This window comes from Pyxicephalus adspersus, chromosome 3, assembly GCF_032062135.1.
Source record: "Pyxicephalus adspersus chromosome 3, UCB_Pads_2.0, whole genome shotgun sequence".
NCBI classification, from domain to species: domain Eukaryota; kingdom Metazoa; phylum Chordata; class Amphibia; order Anura; family Pyxicephalidae; genus Pyxicephalus; species Pyxicephalus adspersus.
The window spans coordinates 10,853,479-10,876,500 of record NC_092860.1 but is presented as its reverse complement, the minus strand read 5'-3'; the positions used below and the strand labels follow the sequence as shown (position 1 = coordinate 10,876,500).

The 23,022-nt window shown below is 42.4% G+C and overlaps 1 protein-coding gene across 1 annotated transcript; it reads right to left on the bottom strand.

Annotated features, from left to right (window-relative positions):
- Positions 1-3,924: 3,924 nt before the first annotated feature.
- Positions 3,925-16,528, bottom strand: TEKT3 (tektin 3). Its single transcript, XM_072403582.1, has 7 exons — positions 15,925-16,528; positions 11,594-11,677; positions 10,657-10,727; positions 9,147-9,290; positions 7,648-7,870; positions 6,148-6,302; positions 3,925-4,320 (listed from the first exon to the last, which is right to left on the bottom strand). Exons 1-7 carry the CDS (start codon positions 16,501-16,503, stop codon positions 4,104-4,106), a joined length of 1,473 nt encoding a protein of 490 aa, XP_072259683.1. The 5' UTR covers positions 16,504-16,528; the 3' UTR covers positions 3,925-4,103.
- Positions 16,529-23,022: the final 6,494 nt, after the last annotated feature.

Here is a 23,022-nt window from a genome sequence, read left to right as displayed (position 1 = left end):
CACATGAGTGAGCGGCCAAGAGGAAGCGATGGGCACATTGTGCAAACATTCACTTTGTGTTGTTATGGGGGGGCGGAACACGCTGCAATGTGACTAAGTCACATGGAATGTGAATGTCAGTGTGATTTGTGTGAATCACCTACAACTGGATGTTATGATGTGGGAATGCGGCCCATGTGACAGCCGGCCCTGTATGGAGGAGAAGCTGCGGCTGATCTGAGGTCTGCATAACTTCAAACACAAGGCCGCTGGGTGGGAAAAAGAGGGGATGAAAACATTCACTGCACCGTCCTGTATGAGATGTACAAAATGTGAGTGAATCTTGGGTGAAAACATTTATAAATGGACCTCTCGGTAAAACCTTGTGTCATAGTGATAATCTACCCAACATATATCAAACACAGAATAAAATAATCTCCTGAGACGTTCATAATCTTACAAAACAAAGAAAACGGCAGATCTATGCAAACGTTTTCTATATTTGCTCAATGACTCGGTCAGCTGTCATTAATTAGGAGCGATGAGTCAGCATGTCCAGGCATTGGTGAATTAAGCTAAGAGCGCCACCAGCTGGAGAGGGCACCAGCAAAGAATGGGATGAATATTAAAGGGGCACTCCACTGCAATGGAGTATATTCACCTCCCCATTGACTTGTGACTTCTACCTCTGCCCTGGACTTCCGAAGCTTCTTTGATATTTGAAACTTCCAGGAGGGTAAAATACTAGATTGTCCAGTCTCTCCCGACCAGACCCAATAAATACATTACGTTTATTACACTTACTATATTTATTACATTGAAAGTAAAAGATCCCCAATAATCCAACCAATAAGGTGGATGTTCTAAGTGACACCTCACCACAAAGCTAGTGTGTGGCCCCGTGGACATGTCAGGGCCACATTTGTCCTCCATATTTACTCAAAAGACCCCCACTCGTCTAATACAAGAAGATTTTTTTACTTTCCATAAATGGTGAAAGTAGCATTGAAACTTTTTCCAGCTTAAACCAAGACATTGATCATTCAGAATACTACAACTAATAAATGATAACTTTATGGATGATTGATGTCATTGTATAATTATATTATTCAGTACATGTGAATAGAATTATCACATTGGGGGGTCACTGAAGGTATGTCCCCCTCCTCTTAGGGCTATCATGGGAGAACCTGGAAGATCCTGAAAACCTGGAATGGGTCTTTTGAAATAATTTGATATTAGTTGGCAAATGTTTTCAGTCCTGGACTGGATCTACTCCAGGATTGCTGGATCACCCAGGTTCTCCCATGATAGTCCATCTTCCCCAGCCTTTAAAAGTGCATTTTGTTGATTCAAACAAATGGGCTACTAATACACCAGAATGAATGAAATGGGGTGACAACCCTGATGCTGGGGCGTTGTCACACCTCCTCCAATAGAAGCAGCTGTGCTGACACACATGACACAGGTATGACCCGCTGTTGTCACCATCAGGTAACCGGCCCTGAGTAATGCCAAAATCAGCAGCCCTGAGATGTAAAAAAAGATAAAAAAAAGTTATTTAAAGCAATGGCAATTATTTATGAGCATGAAATGAAGTCAATGTCATTCGGTCAGGGTGTGCACCTACCGTACGGTACTCATGATTTATCTGATAATATCAGTTTTCCATGTTGTATATCATTGGCTGCTAAGTTTCATTCTCCCACCCACATGTGTTCTTTCAGCCAATCAGAACCCCCGGTCAGCGGCTGGTTTGGGCCTCCCGGTGACTCATCTGAGCTCCCTACAATCCCAACACCACTTAAAGTCATTATGAGCGGATCCGGGCTGAGAGGTCATTTGTGTCTTATCAGCATGTCTCCATCCAGCTCTCCCCGGCTGCATTATTTGTAATTATTCCTTCTAAGAGTCTATTTCAGGTAAAACCTCTCAGAGGGATCCTGGAAATGGGGCGGCGGGAACACCCAGCCGGATGGATGACAATTTCGGAATGAGATCAGCGAAATTACAAGACGTCACGGGATAAAGGCGGCTTTATGACATGCCAGGTAAATCCCCAACATTCACAATGTATGGAAACTCAATTCATTCTTAAATGCCACTTTGCCTAGGCTGAGATGATGTCATCAGTTTGCTGCATGGAGGAGGAAGCATTTCTCCAGTCTCCACCCCAGTAATCAGATTGCAATATTGTAACATTGTATCAGTCACAAGATAAGTGGCTGCAGCCAGGGTTAATCTTTGTCTGCTACAGGAGCAGATGAAGGCATTGTCCAGGGGGTCCTGTATATCCCCCAATCCCCTGTAATGGGCCCTGGCTCTTTAAGCAGGCTGCAGCTCGGCTGAGTGACACATACTTTCCATGCACCAAAATAACAGGCGCAATGAACACGCTGGGCCTGTAATAGGCCAGACACCCTATTATTGGCTGCAAAAATCCCGCTAGTAATCTTTGTCCCCCGCTGAGTTATTTCGTGTTTTTATTTTCCATAAACACAGCACCATCGTAGAGGCGGCACACAGTCTGAATGTGTCTGTCCCTGGGGAATCACATATCTGAATACTACTGTCACTGGCAGCAGGGGGCGACACTGAGCGGGTGCAGGATGTGGCAATACAGAAAAGGCTGTCATTGGTGTTCAGGTATATTATCGGCTGTAAAAGGCGATTCTGGGAAATGAAAAGGCAGCCATGATGGTTCATTCCCTTGCGGGATGGTCACTATGAAATAATGCAGCAAAATAAGAGCTTGCAGGGGCCCCTCCGAAATAAATGGAACCTTTACCAGTCTGCATGAATCTAATCCTGACCTGGTTAGGCAAAGCCCACCTCTTATGATTAAAAAGTCATGTGTGACTTGCCTAGGCTGTGATGATGTCATTAGTCTGCTGCAGGCTGGAGGAAGCATTTCCTCAGTCTCTGTGATGGTAAAATTGTATTTTGTAGAAAGCTATAAGGTAAATGACCACAGAAGATGCTGATCTGTGTCATTACTGAGCATATAAAGATAACTATGATACACATAAATCATCTCTATAGTGTCTGTATATAAAGAGAACCTGTCACCTCTTTATGAACCTGTACAGTGAAGGAGTAATAGCAGTTTTCATTTTCCTTGTATAAAGCTTTGCAGTTTAGAGCTAGAATAAGACATCAGATTTTCTCTTCCCAGCGTGCAGGATGTAACACACATTGTAATGTGATCTCCGGGGTGTCATAATCCTGTCTGCTCTCTCATGCTCTGCTTGTGAAATTTGCTGTCTCCTCCTCTGATGGCTTTGCATTGCAGCTTTCTGTATGTTTATCAAGGAATAGTTGGTCTGCCCTGCATTAAATCTGCCCTTCACCCCTCTTCATTAAATCTGCCCCTCCAGTCTCCCCTGCATTAAATCTGACCCCCCAGTCTCCTCTTCATTAAATTTGCCTTCCATCCTTCACTTTATTAAATTGCCCCCCTAGTCTTCCCTTCACTTAATCTGCCTGCCTGCCTCCCCTTCAGTAATTCTGCCCTCCAGTCTTCTCTTTATTAAATCTGCCCCCCAGCTTCCTCTCCAGTTTTGCACGGTTGTACCAGCGCCTCCTGGACTAAAATTGCTTCCTCTGATTTCTCTAATGTACGTTGTGAACTTCTCACAACGTACATTAGAAGCTGCAGCAAGAAGATAGTGCTTCGCTTCATTTCCTGGCTGGAGGACATCCAGCATCATCTAGCCCCTCCCTCCCAGCCTGTCCCTGGTCCGCCCCTTTCATTCATTGGATTTCATTTCTTCCAATCACAGAAGCTCAGCATCACATGTGGGTTCTGCCAAGGATTACCCTTGTTTCAGACCCCGGTACCCTTGTTGTACCCAACACCCAAATCTTTATACAACACTCAGAATAACACGCTGCACCCCTCACAAAGGGTTATCTTTGCTGGAACACAATTAGAAAACAGATTCATTTCCTTCTGTAAAAAGTGAAACTTTTATTCGCAGAATTCTCTGATAGAAGTGTTGTGAATTGTCGCTGTGCACCAAACCAGACAATGCTAAACCAACAAACACGAGTGGTGAAACAATCCAGGACTTCCGCTCCTGCACTCCTCACTACATAACACAAACCCTTGGCGTGCCCGGTGCCTATGTGTACCCAACCAGGCGGGGGGTGCTGGGGAAACTCTTCCTCATCCCCATACATTTCTCTTGGTCAATGAAGAGCGAGTTGGCTTTGATGGACAGGTCGTGTTCCAGGTTGGCCTTGGTATGGATCAGCATCTGTAAGGTGTCCTCGGCTTCTCGGAGGCGTTTCTGCAACACTTGAATTGTGTCGTCGATTTCTTGCACCTCATGGACAAGACTGCGAAGAGAAGGGAAAATGAAAGTTAGGGGGTTAAAGATCAGGTAGGAAAACTTACCTGGACAGAGAGTTATCAGGAGGCAGATGCCAGTACACCTGTGTTGTGAAACTTTTCTATCTGTCTGAGTGATGAGGCCAAGTCAAGGACTAGGCAAATTCCTTGGGCATTTCAACAAGAGAAGGGGTGATACAGAGGTAATTAGCACCTCATGGTAATGGGACAAACCTTTTCTTTTTAACCTTGAGAGCTGGAGGACCTTGACCCTGACCCGGCTCCAGTGGGTGGGATTGGGAGTCTCGGCCCCCATATTCACATTTTCAGATATGGGTCTTCCAAGAACACCAGGCTTTGGGCAGCAAAAGATTATTAAAGTTAAGGTCAAAGAATGAGCACTCCTCTTGCATTCTAAGAATGACCGGCCCCTAATTTTGTCCTCTCTCATTTACTTTCTTATAATCTAGTCTACAGATGGTCACCATTGTGCAAACTGTTCCCAATAAATATTTTTTAATTGGAGACCAAAATTTCCCAATTTAAACCTGGAAGTGGAGGGGTTTGAAAATGGTGTAGCTATGATTTAAGAAGGTGATGTTTCTTCATATTAGGGCTTGGCTGTTTTTTTAGGGGTTTTCATGGGGTTGAATTTGGTAGCTTCATCAGAATAGGGGTTAGGTTTCCTTTTATTTAATGTTAAATACTTAGCAGGTTGGCACACTATAATGGCCTTTTGTCCTTGCTCCAGAGCCATAAGACCATAGGGGCCCTTCGCATGATCACCATCTGCCAGTAGGTAAATCTAATTTGGTAATCTGTGTCTCTGGGGTTTTCCCTTTCCTCCAAATTTTGGTCCATGCCTCCATTGGGCCACTGATAGGCTTTGCCGGATTACCAAACAGTGTCTAGTTACCTGTACCTTGTTTCCCCATTTGACAGTCCTTGTTTCTAATGTGCCGGAGCTGAGACATGTTTTGTTCCCCAACAGTATCTACCTACTTAGATCCCAGTCTGATCCTACAAAGGACAATGTCCACCTGGCTGTCCCAATCTTGTTCCCCAATAGTCTTCTTTATTGGCCTTTTCCCTTCTCTGCAGCACTGTGCACATATGGGTATAAGCACAATTTTCACAGGGGGAATGAAGCCACTTCCAAAATATACATGAGCAGCAAGATCCCCAAACCCAGAGGTGAAAAAGTCTGAAATGGGTCAGGCTTGTTGAATAAATCCACTGGACCCCATGGATCTGTAACTATGGCACTGAAGAAATGAGTGGAAATCATCCCAATAGGGCCACAGATGGTAATACAGTAGAGCGTCGGTTATCCGGCACCCACAGGGATCGTCCGATTCCGGATAAGTGTAGTTTCCGGTTAATGGAGGTTACTCTGAAACTGGGGTTTCTCAGGCACTAGGTACTAGACTTAATTGGGAAGAATTGTCCCCAATCACCTCTAGTGCTGAATCACTGAGAAAAGGGAAACCCTGATGACACTTGAACCGTCATCAGGGTTTCCCTTTTCTCAGCCAATCACAGAGCAGAGCAATCAGCGGAGCTCTGCTCTTCTGTCCAGCAGAAGCTCCACTCTTTTGATTGCTCCTAAAGTCCTAGCGGAGCTCTAGAATGTGTTCTTGGATGCAGAACACATGCCACAGCTCCACTAGGGTTGCAGGAGCAATCAAGAAAGTGGAGCTGTCGGTTCACTGTTATCTGAATTTTCCGGTTACCCGGATAACCGGGGTTCTAATGTACAATTAATCTTTTTTGCTCTATGTAAAATAAAATAAAGTTTTGGTCTACTTTGAGCCCAAAGTGTCAGAAGCAAGTACCGAATCTGAGCAGAGTCCCGGCACAGCTCCACGTTGGGTCTTCTTGTGCGTTCATCCAGCCGGGTTTGAGCTACTTTCATGGGAGCCATTTTGTCCTTGATGGCTTTTTTGATGGCTTCAATTGTCATCTCTGTCTGAAAGATTTCCTGCAGGGTCTGCAAAAAAATAATAATGTTATGAAAACTGCAAATATGTCCTCAAGGCTTCTGAAAAAGTTATGAAAATTGCAGGAATGAAGAATCCAGAGCTAAAAATTCCTATCAATGAATGTTTTTGGCCTCCATGCTCATGTGATAGAAAAATCTTCTTTATGGTTCATGAAGAATCATGTCTATTTATTGTTCTCCAACCCTTAACTGGCAGCTTGTAAGGCATAAAAATCCATTAATATGCACATGGTGTAACCAAGGGGGACTAAAATGTTGAGAAACATTCTGGATGCCTTGCAGCACTCTGTAATTCTGTGCAAAGGTTCCGAAGATTCCATTTCCTTGTCTGCCTGGCCGGAGCCCAAAAAGTTTTATGTCTGCTGCCCTCTTATAGGTGTAGGTTACACTATTCTAGAGGGGAGAAAATTAAAGAAGTTTCCCACCTCTGGGAGATTTTATTAACCTTTATTAACCTTTTCAAACTGTTTTTTCAAAAAACAGATTTTATTTTTTAATGATTTCTGTTTTCTTGGCAATGTATTATAATAATTCTCCTAGTTCCAGGATACAACATAAAGCGGCTGCCTGGATACAGTAAAATCCTGGGATATTAGGAGGAAAATCTCAGCCTAAATATACTGAATGCTCAGTAAAACAAATAAAATAAACATTTAGAATATTAAAGATTTAAAATGTATGTAATATAATGTATGAAATAAAACTTCAGTAATACTGAATATGCTGGAGAACTCTTCCTCTATAACTCTCCTCTCCTTAAATACTCTGCTCTTCTGGAGGACTCTGCTCCTTCCTCTATATCTCTCCTCTCCTGAAATACTCTGCTGGAGGACTCTGCTCCTTCCTCTATATCTCTCCTCTCCTGAAATACTCTGCTCTGCTGGAGGACTCTGCTCCTTCTTCTATAACTCCTCTCCTGAAATACTCTGCACTGCTGGGGGACTCAGCACCTTCCTCTATAACTCTCAGGGATTTTAACATGTCTTCCTACTTCTCTTTGTTTTCCTCTTTTTAACATTAAACTTCTATGTTACCTGCAGGACAGATCAGCCTCCCACAACACCTGACCTCTCCTGTCCTAACAAGCCATGATATGGTGTGATCACAGAGAGACGAGTTCTGCAATGAGCAGAAATTATTCGAGCCCTTGAACCCCCAAGATCTTCATTTAAATACAACTCAATATGCAATAGTTTTCAATCATTCCATAGAAAAAAAAGGTTTTGTTGTGGTAAAAGGGATTTTTTCAAACTTGCTCATAACTCAGAACTATCAATTGTAAATATCAATTGGAATATGGAAACTAAAAGTGAACAAAAGTCAATGTTTGTACCTTTGCTAGGTGACTTTGTAACTTGTTCTTGGCATCTGCAGTCTCGGAGATCCGGTTGGTGAACATCACGTTGACTCGGTTGAACTGGCTCCACATCTCATTAGAAGTGACATTTAGCAAATTCTCTACATCCTCCCTGAGCTTAGCCGAGGCAGCTCGCTCACTCTGAGACCTCAAGATGTTGTCATCGGTGAACTTGGCCCAGGTTTCCGGGACAGAGATGCTGGGGAATACAAAGTCACGTAATGACATGTCATGTAATCATGAGAATTAAAAAGACAAGGAGATGCTTTAAGGAGTCTGAGGGACACGAAAATGGGAGACACCAAGGCACAAACAAAGGAAATGATGAAGAATGCAAATATCGGGGAATACTGAGGAGTAAAAAGACAAAAAGATGCTGAGGGACATAACAACCAGGAGAAGGTAGGGAACACAAAAACAAGATGAATTTAGGAGACAAGGAGATGGAAAAGGTCACAAAAATAAGGAAATGACAAAGGACACACAGACACAGAGATTTTGAGACAAATACAAGGACGCCAAGATAAAGGGATTCTGCGGGTCACAAACACAGAAGGACACAAAGACATGAAATGTTGGAAAATGCAAGGACAAGGTGATGCTAACAGCATAGCTAGCAGGAAATAATAAAAGACACAAAGACAAGTAAATGCTAAAGAATGCAAAAACAAGGTAGTGATACACAAAGACGAGGGGATGTTAAGGAACACAAAAAGAAGCAGGAGCTTAGGAAGACAAAAACAAAGAGATACAAGAAATGCTGAAGGACACACTATCAAAGTTATTCTGAGTTATACACAGACAAGGGGATGCTTGGGGACAGAAAGACAATGAGAATTTAAGAGATACAAAAACATGAAAACAACAAAAAGTTGAGAGATTCAAAGGCAAAGAGATGTCAAAGAACACAATGGCATGGATTTGAAATATTGGAGAACCCAAGGACAAGGCCGAGGGGAACAACATGGCAGGAAATATTGGAAAGACACAAAGATATACAGTAAACATTGAGGGACACAAAATCAAAGTGAGGCACATAGGCAAGGGAATTCTGGGAGAAAAAAAGACAATGACATACTGAGGGATACAAAAAGATAATGCCTAGGAAGATCTCAGCCAGGTCACTATCTGCATGGAGTTTGTAGGTTCTCCCTGTGTTTGCGTGGGTTTTCCCCAGCTATTCTGGTTTCCTCCCACATTACAAAAACATGCAGTTAGGTATATGACCACGAAACAGATTGTGAGCTAGTGACATGACTATGGACTTTGTACCGAGCTGCGTAATATGTCAGTGCTATATAAACACTGGCTAATAAGAAGAGGGAGAAGAGAGACTTAAAGAGATGTTGAGGGAAGAAGACTCCAAAGAACACAAAGATCGGAGATGCTCAGAGACACAAAGACACGGAGATCCACACACAGGAAGGACTTGCACACGCTCCTAAAGAGTCCACAGACAGAGATCATTTACGTACGTTGCATCAACACGTTGCACTCCCCGGTAGTAACCAATTCCATCAGAGGTATTCCGCAGATTCTGGCACTTGTCATCAATGCGATAGGCCGCTTGTTTGTCATTGATGTCCCTCTCCAGTTCATGCTGAGCTGCCCTATTTGAGCTGGAGACACAGATGAGATTTGAGGCATGCAGATTGAGTTCCAGGATTAAAAGCACTCACAGGGGGATAAATATAATTAGATGAGGGTTTAGGGTGACAGTGAATGTGCATTCAGAGATCACAGGAGTGTACAGCAACTGGAGAACTCTGTAATATCCACTGTGAGACTAAGGCAATGCATGGCATTATCATGGACCATGGCCGATGGGGGCAATTGCTTTTGGGTACAGGAGGGCACAGCGCCTAAAGGAAAGGAATATAATGCACATGGCAAGGAAAGGGATTGTCTATCAATCACACTAATTGTTTTGCATAGGAAAGTTACTTTATGGTATGAGTGGCCAGTCTGAGGAATGACTTATCACATGAATAAATAAATGCAGAAGCCATAATTAGTGAATGAAATCCACAAACATGATTACTAGAGGGAAGTAAAAAAAACCTCTAAACTCTAAAGAACAAGATTCCAGAATACGGTTAGATCAATATATTTACAGGTTGACATTCAAAAATCCAGCAACCTCCAGACCCCAGGAGTGCTGGATTTTCGAAAATTCCGGATTTTTTATGGTTATATATGATGTATATATTTAACAGAAAAATGACTACCTGTACAGTTCAATGGATGCTGAATCCATATTGGGGCTATACAGCAGCAAATAAATGAGAAGGAATGAGCAGGAAAGTTTGTGCAAGCAAGACCCAACAGCTGATTCTGGAGTACAGCGCCATCTAAACATAAACGCCTCCAGAAAACTTTGAAAATGCACAATAACTTGAAGGAACCGGATTATCAATGACCGGATTTTTGAATGTCAACCTGTATTGATCAATATTTCATATATACGTATACACACACACATCGGTTATGCCAGGTGAATGATCAATAATAGGGAGATATAATAGGGAGATAATGATCATTTTTCCTCTCATGCACCCACTGACAAATGTTGGCCACTTTCAAATCGTGTCCAGAGAAGTTTAATAACTACATCATAGCATTAAATAAACAGGAATTCCTCCATGGACTCCTAGGGTCTCTGCTGATAAAACACTATGTACTGCAAACAGATTTTTTTTGTATAAGAGACCTTGGAGACCCATTTCTCATCAAGTGATGGATTAATAGGGAATGGGATCCTGAGTGTGATATCAGCCACCCTATTTACATTGTACCGTTACCTTTTGGCACCATCAGCCTGATAAGGCAACATTACCCAGTTGCATTATTCCCCTGGTTTACTGCAGGATAAGGGGCCATTGGACAACCACCAGGCTCCTAAATAGGTGACTTTATGTATTACCTGGCTCCCCCCCAACATACATACATACAACCACACATGGTGGAAGAGATCACGTGTCTTACGCAAGCTGTGCAACAGTCCTGTCCAGGTGTCTTCTCATTCTCTCCTGGCAAGACTTGATGCAATCCACTTCCTATTTAATAAAATACAACATATCAAATGCCTCTGATGGTCTTAAATTGGCTACAAAAACCTGCCTGTCTGGTTTCTTTGGTGACACCGTGCCATGCTATTTTCCTCATATACAGTTTATTGAGAGCAAGAACTGAGGCCACCGGTTCATTGACAGGACTAAAGCATTGTCCTTATCAAATACTTTCAGGATTATCCGATTTGCTGGTAACCTGTTACCCTACTGGTTTATATTTGAAAGTAATAGTTTGTGGATTAGCATTTAGGAACCAATTACACAACTGAAGAACTTAACAACGTCCCAAGTAAGGTGAATTTGCTTGCCGCAGTTCAGTAAAAAAATCAATGAGTTCACTCCATGTTTAAATTATTTCTTATGTATTATTGGTATGCAGAGTGCATGGAGAACAAGACACCAAAAATGAAGCTCCTCCAATGCTGAAATGACAGCGGGAAGATTCCTATTCTTCTCTATGCATATTTGATGCACCTGAACTTTTCTTTTCAGAAAAACCTATAAGTTGGGGGGGAGGTAACTGTATACTGATAGTCATTGCTTTGGAAAGGAACTTCCAACAAGCTCATATATATCTGATAATCAAATATGCACATTTTTGGTTAGTATGTATAATGTATTACTTGTGTTGAAAGAGATTGAACTGCCAATAGCACTTTAGTTTGCTTAGTTTTGGTTTGCACTATTTAATGTACGGCGCTGCATAATATGTTACCGCTATATAAATCTTGTTTATTATTATTATTATTAATAATAATAATAATAATAACAATCATTTTGGAATATTTTTCCCGCGCTCCCCACTAATGCTCTTTTACCGGACTCAGGGTTTCTTAATTTTACCATCTCACCTGCAGAAGCTGTTTCTCCACATCATCATGCACCAGATCTATAGACATCCTCTTCTCCCGATGATACAGACACTCCTGAGCCACCTGCCAGCCATTGCACAATAATTATGAGACCAATTAGATTTCCCTGTTGTAGTGACAAGTCAAAACACAGCACAACTCAAAACCAGACAAATATTGTGCTTTACAACAATTATACATAAAAATGTCAGTAAAAACATAGATAGACAGATACAGGGATGATAGGATTGATAGATATAGACATAGGACAAAGAATTCCTAATTTAGCTGGGCGCACCACCCAGCATTTTTCAGTTCATGGTCACAATACAGGGGCCATCACCCGCCTGCAGCGTCTTCCCAACCGGCCTAAAATAAGTTTTGGGGGAAATGCTGAATTTTGATACTACTACTAATAATACCTGGGAGTTTTTGGTGTTCCTGCTCATTTTGTCTGCTCCTGTTACATTTAAAAAAGTATAATATACTTTCTTGTTCTGTTGTGTAATAAGCACAACAGGTGTGAAGACCCAGGGATCCAGTGCAGGAATGGTATAAGACCCTATAATAGACGCAGCAGGTGTACAGACCTGGGAGCTCAGCATGAGGATGGTGGGAACTCTTCATAATGGGCACAGCAGGTGTGCAGATCTAGGAATCCAGTGCAGGAATTGTGGAGCCCCGTATAATAGAAACAATGGGTGAACAAACCTGAGAACTGGGGACAGTGCGTCCATGGGATTTTGCTTTCCAACATCCTCAGCCAAACTACTGGATCCAAATGGACTACGGCTATGTAAACACATGCAATAATTATCGTTGGAAATGAACAACTAAGGACCGTTCGTCTGATAATTGTTAACAAAAAAAGTGCACAACGACAAGCCAACAATGCAGATGAATGAGGAATGTGGTGGGAAACGAACGACCGTCCCAAGGGATCTGATTGGGTGACGATCATTCGCTATCTATTGTGTGTACGGCCGTTCGGTGATCGTGGATTGTTCTGTGATACACTTTCTCCTGTACACGTCACTTCCTGCATTGTTCAAATGATCATATTCATTTTATTGGTGGATTATGTTTGAATGATTGTATCGTTACAGCATAATAAATATTAGTGCATAATTGCTGATGGATCGTTAATCTTTTTTTTCCTAATGACAATTATTGCACGTGTGTACCTAGACTAACTAATTCACCGTGATATAGAGAGACACAGTAGAAGAAAGGGAACTTGTTCAAAGATCTTTCAATTGAATCCCCAATCTATATTTATTATAACCTCTTAATCTCTACATGATGTTGCTAATTCCTTATGCTGTATATTTGTACATTAGGTGCTCTGTGTGGTATTGACAGGTCCTCTTTAGATGAAGAACATTCTTCATGGGGCCAGGCTCTCATCTCAGATCTTATCTGTTCACTTGAATCCTCTTTGTCGTCTTATAAGAGGCTCATTGGGATTGTTACATTGTCTGTAATGGAATGCACTCGCAGTTTATGGAATGTTCGGTGTACTGTGGCCCTTCCCTTCCAATGGTCAGCATGGAACTGCCAATGTTTTGTGTGATACAATGTATCACCGTGTCTGGGCCAGTGTTTTATTATTCTTCAGGCCCATATTGTTACAATGTTTGTAGCAACGGTCTGTCTATAGGTCTGTGTCCATTGTTCTGTGGCCAGCCTGCAGTGTGCTCTATAGAAAGGCCTGGTTACAATGTTTGCTAACAAGCAGCCTGGGGGGTTCAGGTGTAACCAACCTTATTAATACGGTGATAAATGCAAACTACTGCAAAAATGACTAACATAAATTAACAAAAAAAACACTCCACGGGAGATTTGTGAGAAAGTACAGCAACAGGTTAGTTATTTCTTGTGGAAAAAAGGTCAAATGAATTGGGGCTTATTCAAACTTATGCCTTGTGGGCCATGGGGTATTCTGTGTGTGGCAATACTTATAGGGGCATCTTGTAGGGCCACAACTAATGTGCACGCCTTTTATTTGGCATGGCACTGTAGGGTAATACAAGTGAATTAAGGAGGTGCATTGGGGTGTCATTAAGAACAAATGGCAGCTCATTACTGGAATGCATTACCATGAGCGTTACTGCAATTATGTGCAAATGGGCTTCTGCAGAAACCCTGGTCGATGTTATAAGGTTTGTTGCAACACCTATACCTGCAAGTTTTGCTGGACAACTTGTAATGGAAAAATACCAGGTCTACTAGAAGGATCAACAAGTAAGAACATTTTCCAGTGAACACAGGTAAAAAAACAAAAACTGCTGCAATTACAAAAATGGCAGACAGTATTATAAATGGAAGTTTTGCCCATTTAAGACAAAGTATGCCAACTATGTAGCGTGTCCAGCAAAGCATGCTGGGATTGGTAGTTCCTGAACAGGTGCAGTGATAATCGTCACTCTAGATGGTGGGAATGCAGTGCACATGGAAGGAACCAGCAGGTTGTACCATCTGTGCCCATCTGTAATCTTTGACAGGGGTCCGTCTCCTGGGTCATACAGGGCCCCTCATTGGGGCATAGAGGAATTTATTTGCTGTTGAGTATATGACACAGGAACAAAATAGAAAAATGTTAGATTTTTAGCGTATTAGAGGCGCTCTGGATGGAGCATTTGTACATTTTCTGCCAACACTTGTCTATGTCTCTGTGTTCTCTGTGAATCTGTCATTCCCTGGTGGGAATTATTTACTGCCATTAAAACACAATGAAAGATTCTCCACCTGGGAATGTATGAGGGAATGCCAGATTCCCTGTTTTATAAATAGAGCCCTTAAAGGAAAACTCAATCCCATACTAAAAGTAAAACAGATTTGTTTCCTTTTCTTTTTCCCTCTTCTTTAATATACTCCATTTAACAAGTTGCAAAGAAAAAAAGCGCATGTGTGTTGCTTCTGACCACGCTGTTATAGCCTTAAACACCCTGAGTCGCGCTCAACTGCTTTATTGGTGGGACTGAGCAAACCGTAGCCACCCAAAGATCTAAAAGGGCAGTCAACTAATTTTATTCAAGATTCACCAACCTTTGGGTATGTGGTGTATTGTTGTTAAGGGAGATAAATGAAATAATAAAGCTGCGTACACACTTCCAATAATTATCGTTGGAAACGAACGACGAACAACCAATCGGTCGAAAATCGTTCACAAAAAAAGGTGACCAATGACACAGACAAACGAGGATTGTCGTTGGAAATGAACGACTGTCAAGGTGGATCTGATTGGCCGACGATCGTTCACTATCTATTGTGTGTACAGTTCAGTGATCGTGCATGTTTCTGCAGTAGACTTTCACTTCACGTCCTGCATCGTTTAAATGATTGTATCTAGCTTGTGTGCACTATTGGTGGATTATATTCGAACGATTGTATTGTTACAGCATGTACAAAATTGTGCACAGTACGATTGTTCAAATATAATCGTGCATAATTGTTGATCGGTTGTAATTGTTGGTTTTCTAAAGATATACATTGGAAGTGTGTAGCTAGCTTTACAATGACAACCAGAGCAGATAGATATTGATCTGATCTGGCAAAAGATATTGATCTGATCTGGTAAATATCTTCCCATGTCTGCTGGCATCATAACCCCAAGACGATCCCCTCTGCCGATGAGCAATGAACCCTTTACTTACCAACAGTGACATAATAAAGACAATTATTAGGTCATTGTGTCTCTGTTGTACTGCAGATCCCTTGGCAACTACCTGGGGATTATTGCTGTGTCAACAACTGACTGCGCATTGTGTTTGTCTGAGTCCTGCCACTGGTTCATGAGATCCAACTAATATTCCAGCCTTCATTGTGTTTGCCCATGGATTAGGTGACAATTCCACTTTGAAAGCTCAAACAGACACTCAAGTACTAAGAAATCACTTGAACACAGATTGTAATCTCAGACAAAATCATCTGTCATCCAGTACATCAGAGGATCAGGCCAGGGAAGGTCACAGGTGGCTCAATATAAGCAAAGCCATTGCAGCACAATTTGTGACCACCATTGGCTTCTTTTTGGGCAGCTGGAGCTCTAGATAGACCTTCCTTGATCTTCTATGCACCATCATCAGATGAATATGGGGGAAGATCCCATGTTCTTCTGAGGACAGGCACAAATCTTCCCACCAAAGGGCCAGTATTTATGTTGGTTATCAGGAAAAGGCTGGGGGACCTCTCTACCCCAGGCCAATTCTAGTAGACATGTTCCACTTCTCACCAGATACTCCACCAACTGGAGAACCATGCTGTGTACTCACTGAGAATTCATTGTTACTGTTTTATACATTTCCTAGAAACCCCAATATTTTCCTCACCTGCAGAGGTCCTTCCGTTTCTGCAAGCGCCCTCTCCAAACGTCTCTTGACATCTGACAGAGCATTCGTTTCACCGATCATCTGGTCAATTTCATGGACGATCTCTGACTTCCAGAAGCCAATGTCATTGACCCGTTCCCCCAAATCTTTGCTGGTGTCGCCCTGAATCCTTCTCGTTTTCTGATCCTTCTCTTGAATCAAACGGCTGGTGTCCACTCGAAGCCTTTCAGCACTACGCCTAGAAGACTCTGATTCCCTATAATTGCTCTCATTGGACTTGTACCAGTCATCGGGTGTGTACCTAGTGAAAAGTGAAGTTCTGTTGGAGGCAAAGGGCAGAATCTGAGCTGGATTGAGACCAGGAGCACTCTTAGATAGGGGAGCTAATGTCGGGGTGGCTGAGGCAACTTTGTAGTAGGTGCTGGGCCTCCATGGAAGGCTCATACTATGGCTTAGAGTATAGTGGGGAAAACGGTTTTTGTAGCTTGATGCCATAGTAGATATGGCCGGCAGAAAGTTGGTCGGTGTTGCCCTTGGTCGGGCATAGGTTGACGTGAGTGTTGAGCCCAGGATCTCCATGATGGATGGAGTGGTGTCACCACTGTTGTCTGTGAAACAAGAAAAAAAAAGAAAAAGTCTCCATTTAACCACTGATTGAGAATTCATACATTTTGCATGTTTTAAACCATTGCAAAAACCTTTTGAATCCCTTAAGATATTGAGGCTTTTATGATATTTAAATTACTAAGTTTACATATGCTTTATGGCTTGTCTTGGATAAACAGACGCTTCAAATTGTCTACATTGCTTGCAGCTATTGGGCTGAATCTGGTTTGTGTAAGTTACAATAATGACTGTGCAAGTATTGAAATCCTACAATGTTGAGTGTATTGTTTTCTCTAAGTGCTCTAAGTTGCTTCACACTAATACATACTACCAGGCTAAAACTGGCCAGTTGCCCATAGATCTTTATATTTATCTCCTAAGTAAATCCTGTCTGTCCAGACGATATTATTGAAGCAATACACATAGTTGGTGCAGAGGTGACTGGTTTAGAATAAGTGTGGTCACACGGCTCTGGGGTCCACTAACCCCAGCAACAATGTGTGCTTATATGTCCCTCTAATTTCTGTGTGGTATTTCTGAGGGGTCTCAGAAACATTTTGGACAACTAACTATCCACCAAACGGTGTGTGACTTTGCTATGAAGGTCAGACCAGATGACTAGGGCTGGTGTTAGGGGTTCAACGCATTCTGCAAGCTTTAGTGGACACTGTTGGAATTATAAGTGCATTATACCAAGAGGCATAATTGCATACGTTTTTATATTGCATACAATTGGGTCACTCGGCTATTGGTGAACACCATTGCCTTGCAAGGCTAAAGCCCTAGGATCAACCATTTACCATATACAATGTTTGCTCAGAGATTGTATGTGCTGCCAGAGTCTGTTTGGGGTGCTACTTGAGTCCCAGGGACATCCTTAGTTGACCTCCATATTGCGTGACTGTGCTACGAGAATCAGACTGGGATCTCCTGCACATTGATGTAAAGGGCTAAATGCATTGCAGTTATTCTGTAGGAATTTCTTGAAGCACCAGAAGAATATTTAAAGTTTATCTACAGCCAAGCCATTGATAGTTCCAAATGGGTCCATTTGCACTCTATTCACTTGGTAATAAAAAGAAGAAAACCTAAAACTCTTTTGGTCAGCAAATAATGGGTTGAGGGAAAATCTTTGGTGCACCCGTTCTGTTCAAAAATGTGATCGCCCTTTTTTGACTGCACATATCAACCAATCAGGCATCAGGAAGATAAAAGCTGTCATCTGATTGGTTACCATGGCACCTTAGCTATTGGAGTGTGTAAGCAGGCAAGGCAACCCGACCTGTAAATCAGGAGGGGGAAAGCCAATCAGATGAATTAATGCATTTCTCTAGCAAAATGCTCATTTTTTTATCCCACAGAACCCCATCCACCCAAAAAGCAGAAGAGCTTACACTCCTAATCCATTAATGCAGCCAGTGGGGAATACAGGCTGCACACAGGGGGTCGGTCAAATTGCTGGGGCCACTGAGTCCCCGGGATGGGGCAACTGATGATTTTGTCATGACAAGTTGCATGTTGTGGGGTAATGCTCTCCAGCCTGAGCTGATGGTGGGGTGAGGGCCCCAGTTGTTATTAATATTATTAATATTATTATTATTATTAATAAACAGGATTTATATAGCGCCAACATATTACGCAGCGTTGTACAATAAATAGGGGTTAATGACAGACGAATACAGACAGTGACACAGGAGGAGGGGAGGACCCTATCCTGAAGAGCTTACAATCTTACAATCCAGTTTTAAAGGAGGGTACTGCCTGCATAGGGTTCATAATGGCTCAGTCTGGGTGTCTAGTCTGTGGCAGGCAAATATATGCAGGGAGGGCAGGTAGGTGCGGAATAGAACTCACCTACTGATAGGCAGTAAGGACAGGTGGGTGCTGGCTGGGACTCGCCAATAAGTTAGTTAGACAGTTAAGACAGGTGAATGCCGCAACTCACTTGTACATAGGCAGTCATAACAGGTAGGTGCAGAATAGAACTCACCTACTGATAGGTAGTTAGGATAGGTGGGTGCAGGCTGGGACTCACCTGGAGGAAGGTAGAACAGGTAGGTGCAGGCTCTAACCCACCCTGAAGTAGGTAAGAGGGGACAGGTAGGTGCTAGCAGTGATGCCCATTCAGGTAGGCAGTAAAGACAAGACGGTGCATGCAATGACTCACCTGTAGTCAGGTAGTCAGGACAGGTAGGTGCATGCAATGACACCTGTAGGCAGGTAGTCAGGACAGGTAGGTGCATGCAATGACTCACCTGTAGGCAGGTAGTCAAGACAGGTAGGTGCATGCAATGACACTTGTAGGCAGGTAGTAAATAAGAAGACAAGAGAATGGAAGAGAAAGAAGAAAAAAAGAAGAAAAGGGAAAATGAAGGAAGAGAAGAGAGGAAGAGAAAAGGCAAGGAATGGGAAGGGAAGGAAGAAAAATTAGAAGAGAGGGGAAGTGGAGGGAAGGGAGGGAGGGGAAAGAAGAGAGGAGAATGGAAGAGGAGAAGAGCAGGGAAGGAAGAAAAGAAAGGGAAGAAAAGATAAAAGAAGAGAGGAAGAGAGAAGGCAAGGAAAGGGGAGGGAAGAAAAGAAAGGCTAAAAGGAAGAAAAAAGAGAAGACAATAGAAGGGAAGGGAAAGAAGAGAAGGAAGAAAAAAAAAAAAGAAAAGAAGAGAAAGGGAAGAAAGAGATGAGGAGAGAAGTCAAGAAAAGGGAAGGAAGAAAAAGACAAGAGAAGGGAAGAGAAGAGAAGGGAAAGAAAGGGAAGTGATGAAAGGAAGAGAAGGAAGAAAATTAGAAGAGAAGGGAAGTGGAGGGAAGGGAAGGGAAAGAAAAGAAGGAATAAAAAAGAAGAGAAGTGAAGGGAGGGGAGGGGAAAGAAGAGATAGGAAGGAAGGAATGTAAGAGAAGGAAAAGAAGAAAGAGAAGAGAAGAATGAGAGAAAAGGGATTGAGAAAGAGGATTGTGATTGTGATTTCACTGCACACTGTGAGCTTCTCACAATGTACATTAGAATCGCCCATAAGTCAGATAGATCTCCGCCTCATTTCCTGGAGGACATCATCCAGCCCCTTCCCAGCCTAACTGTCCCTGACCCTTTGCATTGGATTTCGGTTCTATCACTCAGGGAGGTTCAAGTCAGTGACATTGCAGCTTCTTGTTTTTAGGAATCTATGTACGGCACCCTTCCAGTAGCCTTGATCTGTCTGCATTGCATAGAACAGCACACAAACCTGTTGATGACATTACGGTGTATAAAATAAGATATGTAATGAAAACAGAAAGGTTTTATTTAGTGATTAGTGGAAGCAAGGATGGCAAAATATCAGCAGAAGAAACTTCAGCTCAAAGAGAGGGGGGAATCTGAACCAGGAAACACACTGCCCACATTTCATTAGATGTGATTTGGTCTGAATTAATACATTTATTTTCAAAAAGTTGCACTGGATTGGCGTCTGGATGAAAGTTGCAGCCATTCCGCAGACTGTGTGCCTCCTATGACCAGGCTTACCAACAATGTCCTATTTATTGTACATCGCTACGTGATATGTTGGAGCTTTATAGATTAAATATAATATTATTGGTATCATGGAATGGAACGCAGAATTCTTGCAGAATATTTATAGGTTTCCTTGTGTAAAATCCGTGGCACGTGCATGGACTCACGCCAGGAAAAACATACTTATCGGGGTCACTCAGGAGATGAGTTTACTTAATAAGGATATCCCAGTATTGTCTTCTCTATAGATTGTATATGGAACAAGATGACATACATGACATGTATAGTATTCCTCTGGGGTCAGGCTGTACCTTCCCTGGTCTGCACGAAGATATACAATATATAATGGTCCCTGAGAAGATAGATTATCATGGGAGAACCTGGGTGATCCAGCAAACCTGGATCTATTCCAGGATATAAAACATTGGCCATATAACAGGAAATTATTTTTAAGAAATCCATTTCAGGTTTACTGAATCTCCCAGGTCCGCCCATAGATAGGTTATCTTCTCCAGCCTTTGAGGCCTAGAAATAAATCAGGCCCAGAATGTCTTACCAATCATTAGATGTGGTGGCTGCATTTCACCTGGTGACCACGACAGTAACAAAATTCCTGTCCCAAATATTTAGGGCAACCGGACAAAATCTGGCACTGTTATGGTGTGATGTTTATTGTGGTTTGTTCGCTGTATCTCATGCTGCTGTTTGATGTGCGAACACAAAGCTCGGAATTCTCTTTTATCATTCATGAAATGACAGGATATGTCAATTTGATGGCCCCGGGCCCCTGAAATGAGGCGCAGGGTCATCATTGACAAAAGAGTTTTGTTTGGGAATGCTGAGCCCCCCTTCCTCTCTCCATACTGTATGGTGCAAAATACTAATTATTAGGTCTTTTATCTTTCCAGAAACCAATGTTCGTCAGATCCCAAACACATGGCTGATACACAGTTACATAGGTTAGGTTGAAAAAAGACATAAATCCATCAAGTTCAACCACTAGGGAAATAAACATATCACAGATATAAAACCCTATAAGACATAGTTGGTCCAGAGAAAGGCAAAAAACCCCTGGTCCGATTTGCTTCAAAAAATTCCTTCATGATTCCCTGGATCAACAGTCACTGTTATTTTTACTTTAAATCCTCAATCCCCAGTTATATTTGGTGTAATAGGAAGTAGGAGGAAATCCAGTGTCCCCAATGGAAGATTTTCCCTCAGATCCTGGCTGGTGACAACTGTAAACATTTTGGATTTCCCATCACTTCTTATCCCAGTGACAATATTCATCAAGACAGAAAAGCAAATCTTTACAGGAGAGGTAAACGGAGCCAAAAATAAAAAGATGCCCTTTAAAGGCTGCTTTAATGCCAGATTATTTCTTCCAGTAACAGGAGGCGGACAGAGCATTGAGGAATCTCAATGTTTGGGGGCCACAACTTTCCTCTCCCTCTTTCCAGGAATTCCTGGACTCAGGTGCATTCCAGACAAGCAACGATCAGTCCTCAGCAAATCCCTGCTCCTCTGAAGACGCTCACATTCCTATAACAACTCACATTCTGCAGAAACCTCAATGGCCTCCAGAGTGTCCTCCATTCACCACATTCCACAGACAGAGAATGCTTGGGGGGTGGGGGCATTCAGAACCTGCTTAGCCATTCCAGATTAAACCTGCAGCAGTGCAGAGTATTTCAGGAGAGGAGAGGTTTAGAGGAAGGAGCAGAGTCCTCCAGCAGTGCAGAGTATTTCAGGAGAGGAGAGGTATAGAGGAAGGAGCAGAGTCCTCCAGCAGTGCAGAGTATTTCAGAAGAGGAGAGTTATAGAGGAAGGAGCAGAGTCCTCCAGCAGTGCAGAGTATTTTGGTCTACAAATAGACATCTTACCAAGGACAGAATTCCCCTTTCTTTGATTGCACTGCACATGACGCTCTGCAGTGTTGGTTATTGTTAATCCTCACCTGTCCATGCTGAAATCAGGCCTCTGTCTTGGGTAGTTCGGGCTTTGTATGCTCATCAGGCGGAGGGAACACCTGACCATATGCCGCTGCATTGTGCCAAGCCTGTTGTCACTCAGGCAGACGGGCAGCAGATGCGGGGCAGGTGTGATCAAAGCTTTCATGTGGTCTTGCTGGCCTCATATGACCTATGCAGGGTTTTCAGGGAGCAATGCCCAGAGATAAACACTGCTGTCCACAATATCAACAATTCATGAGCTACACTGTATCCCTCCTATAAACAGGCTGCCAAAAATACAGACATTACGTATTCTAATGAGATACATTACACCCAGCATGGAGGATTGTCCCCAAATCTCCCAACATTCTAAAAAGGTGTTGTAAAGGTTGTAGGAAAAATACACGTACCCACAAAGAATGGTATAACGTAAAACAGCGCGTGGTGTATTAGAGTGTCAGCTCCTCTAGTACAAAGATTGGCTCAGGTTTCTCTGTACTGCACTGCGGTATATGTAATCGCTATATAAATGTATATTTAAAAAGTGGGAGGTGGGTGTCTGTGTGTAGGGGGGGGGGGGTGCATTAGAGTGTCAGCTCCTTTGGTGTGCCTGGTTTTATACACTGGATAAAGCACTGTAACGTATAAATAACGTTTTCTCGATACCAATCTTTTGCTCAGTTAATCTGTTAACTGGCATCAAGAATAATTCTGTTGTCTGTGCCCAGCTTGCTGTAAGATAACTGGTAGCGGAAGACAGACGTGATCAACTTCTGCTCCCCCCCACCATTTGCAGCCATGACATGCTGAAACAAAAAGTGCCAATTTCGTTTGTAATTTTAAAAATGCCCTCTACATTTTATTTGTTCTTGGCACTGGCACACCATGTAAGGGGATAATAAAGATACTTTTTTTTGTAGAACACAGTGATTATTAGAATATATATACCCTAACTTGAATATTTGTATAGATTATTTGAATAAAGAATTTCTCTTTTGCAAAGACTTACAAAGACTTGTATGCAGGATGCCCTGATGGCACAGAATGGGGGGG

What these genes read in the sequence shown, in the direction of transcription:
- TEKT3 (XM_072403582.1), bottom strand. Translation starts at nt 16,503, where the DNA reads ATGGAGATCCTGGGCTCAACACTCACGTCAACCTATGCCCGACCAAGG. An exon ending in TGGAGAAACAGCTTCTGCAG is followed by an intron (nt 10,728 to 11,593) that starts GTGAGATGGTAA and finishes TTTATTAAATAG; the next exon opens with GAAGTGGATTGCATCAAGTC. An exon ending in GTGCAACGTGTTGATGCAAC is followed by an intron (nt 7,871 to 9,146) that starts GTACGTAAATGA and finishes TGTATTCCCCAG; the next exon opens with CATCTCTGTCCCGGAAACCT.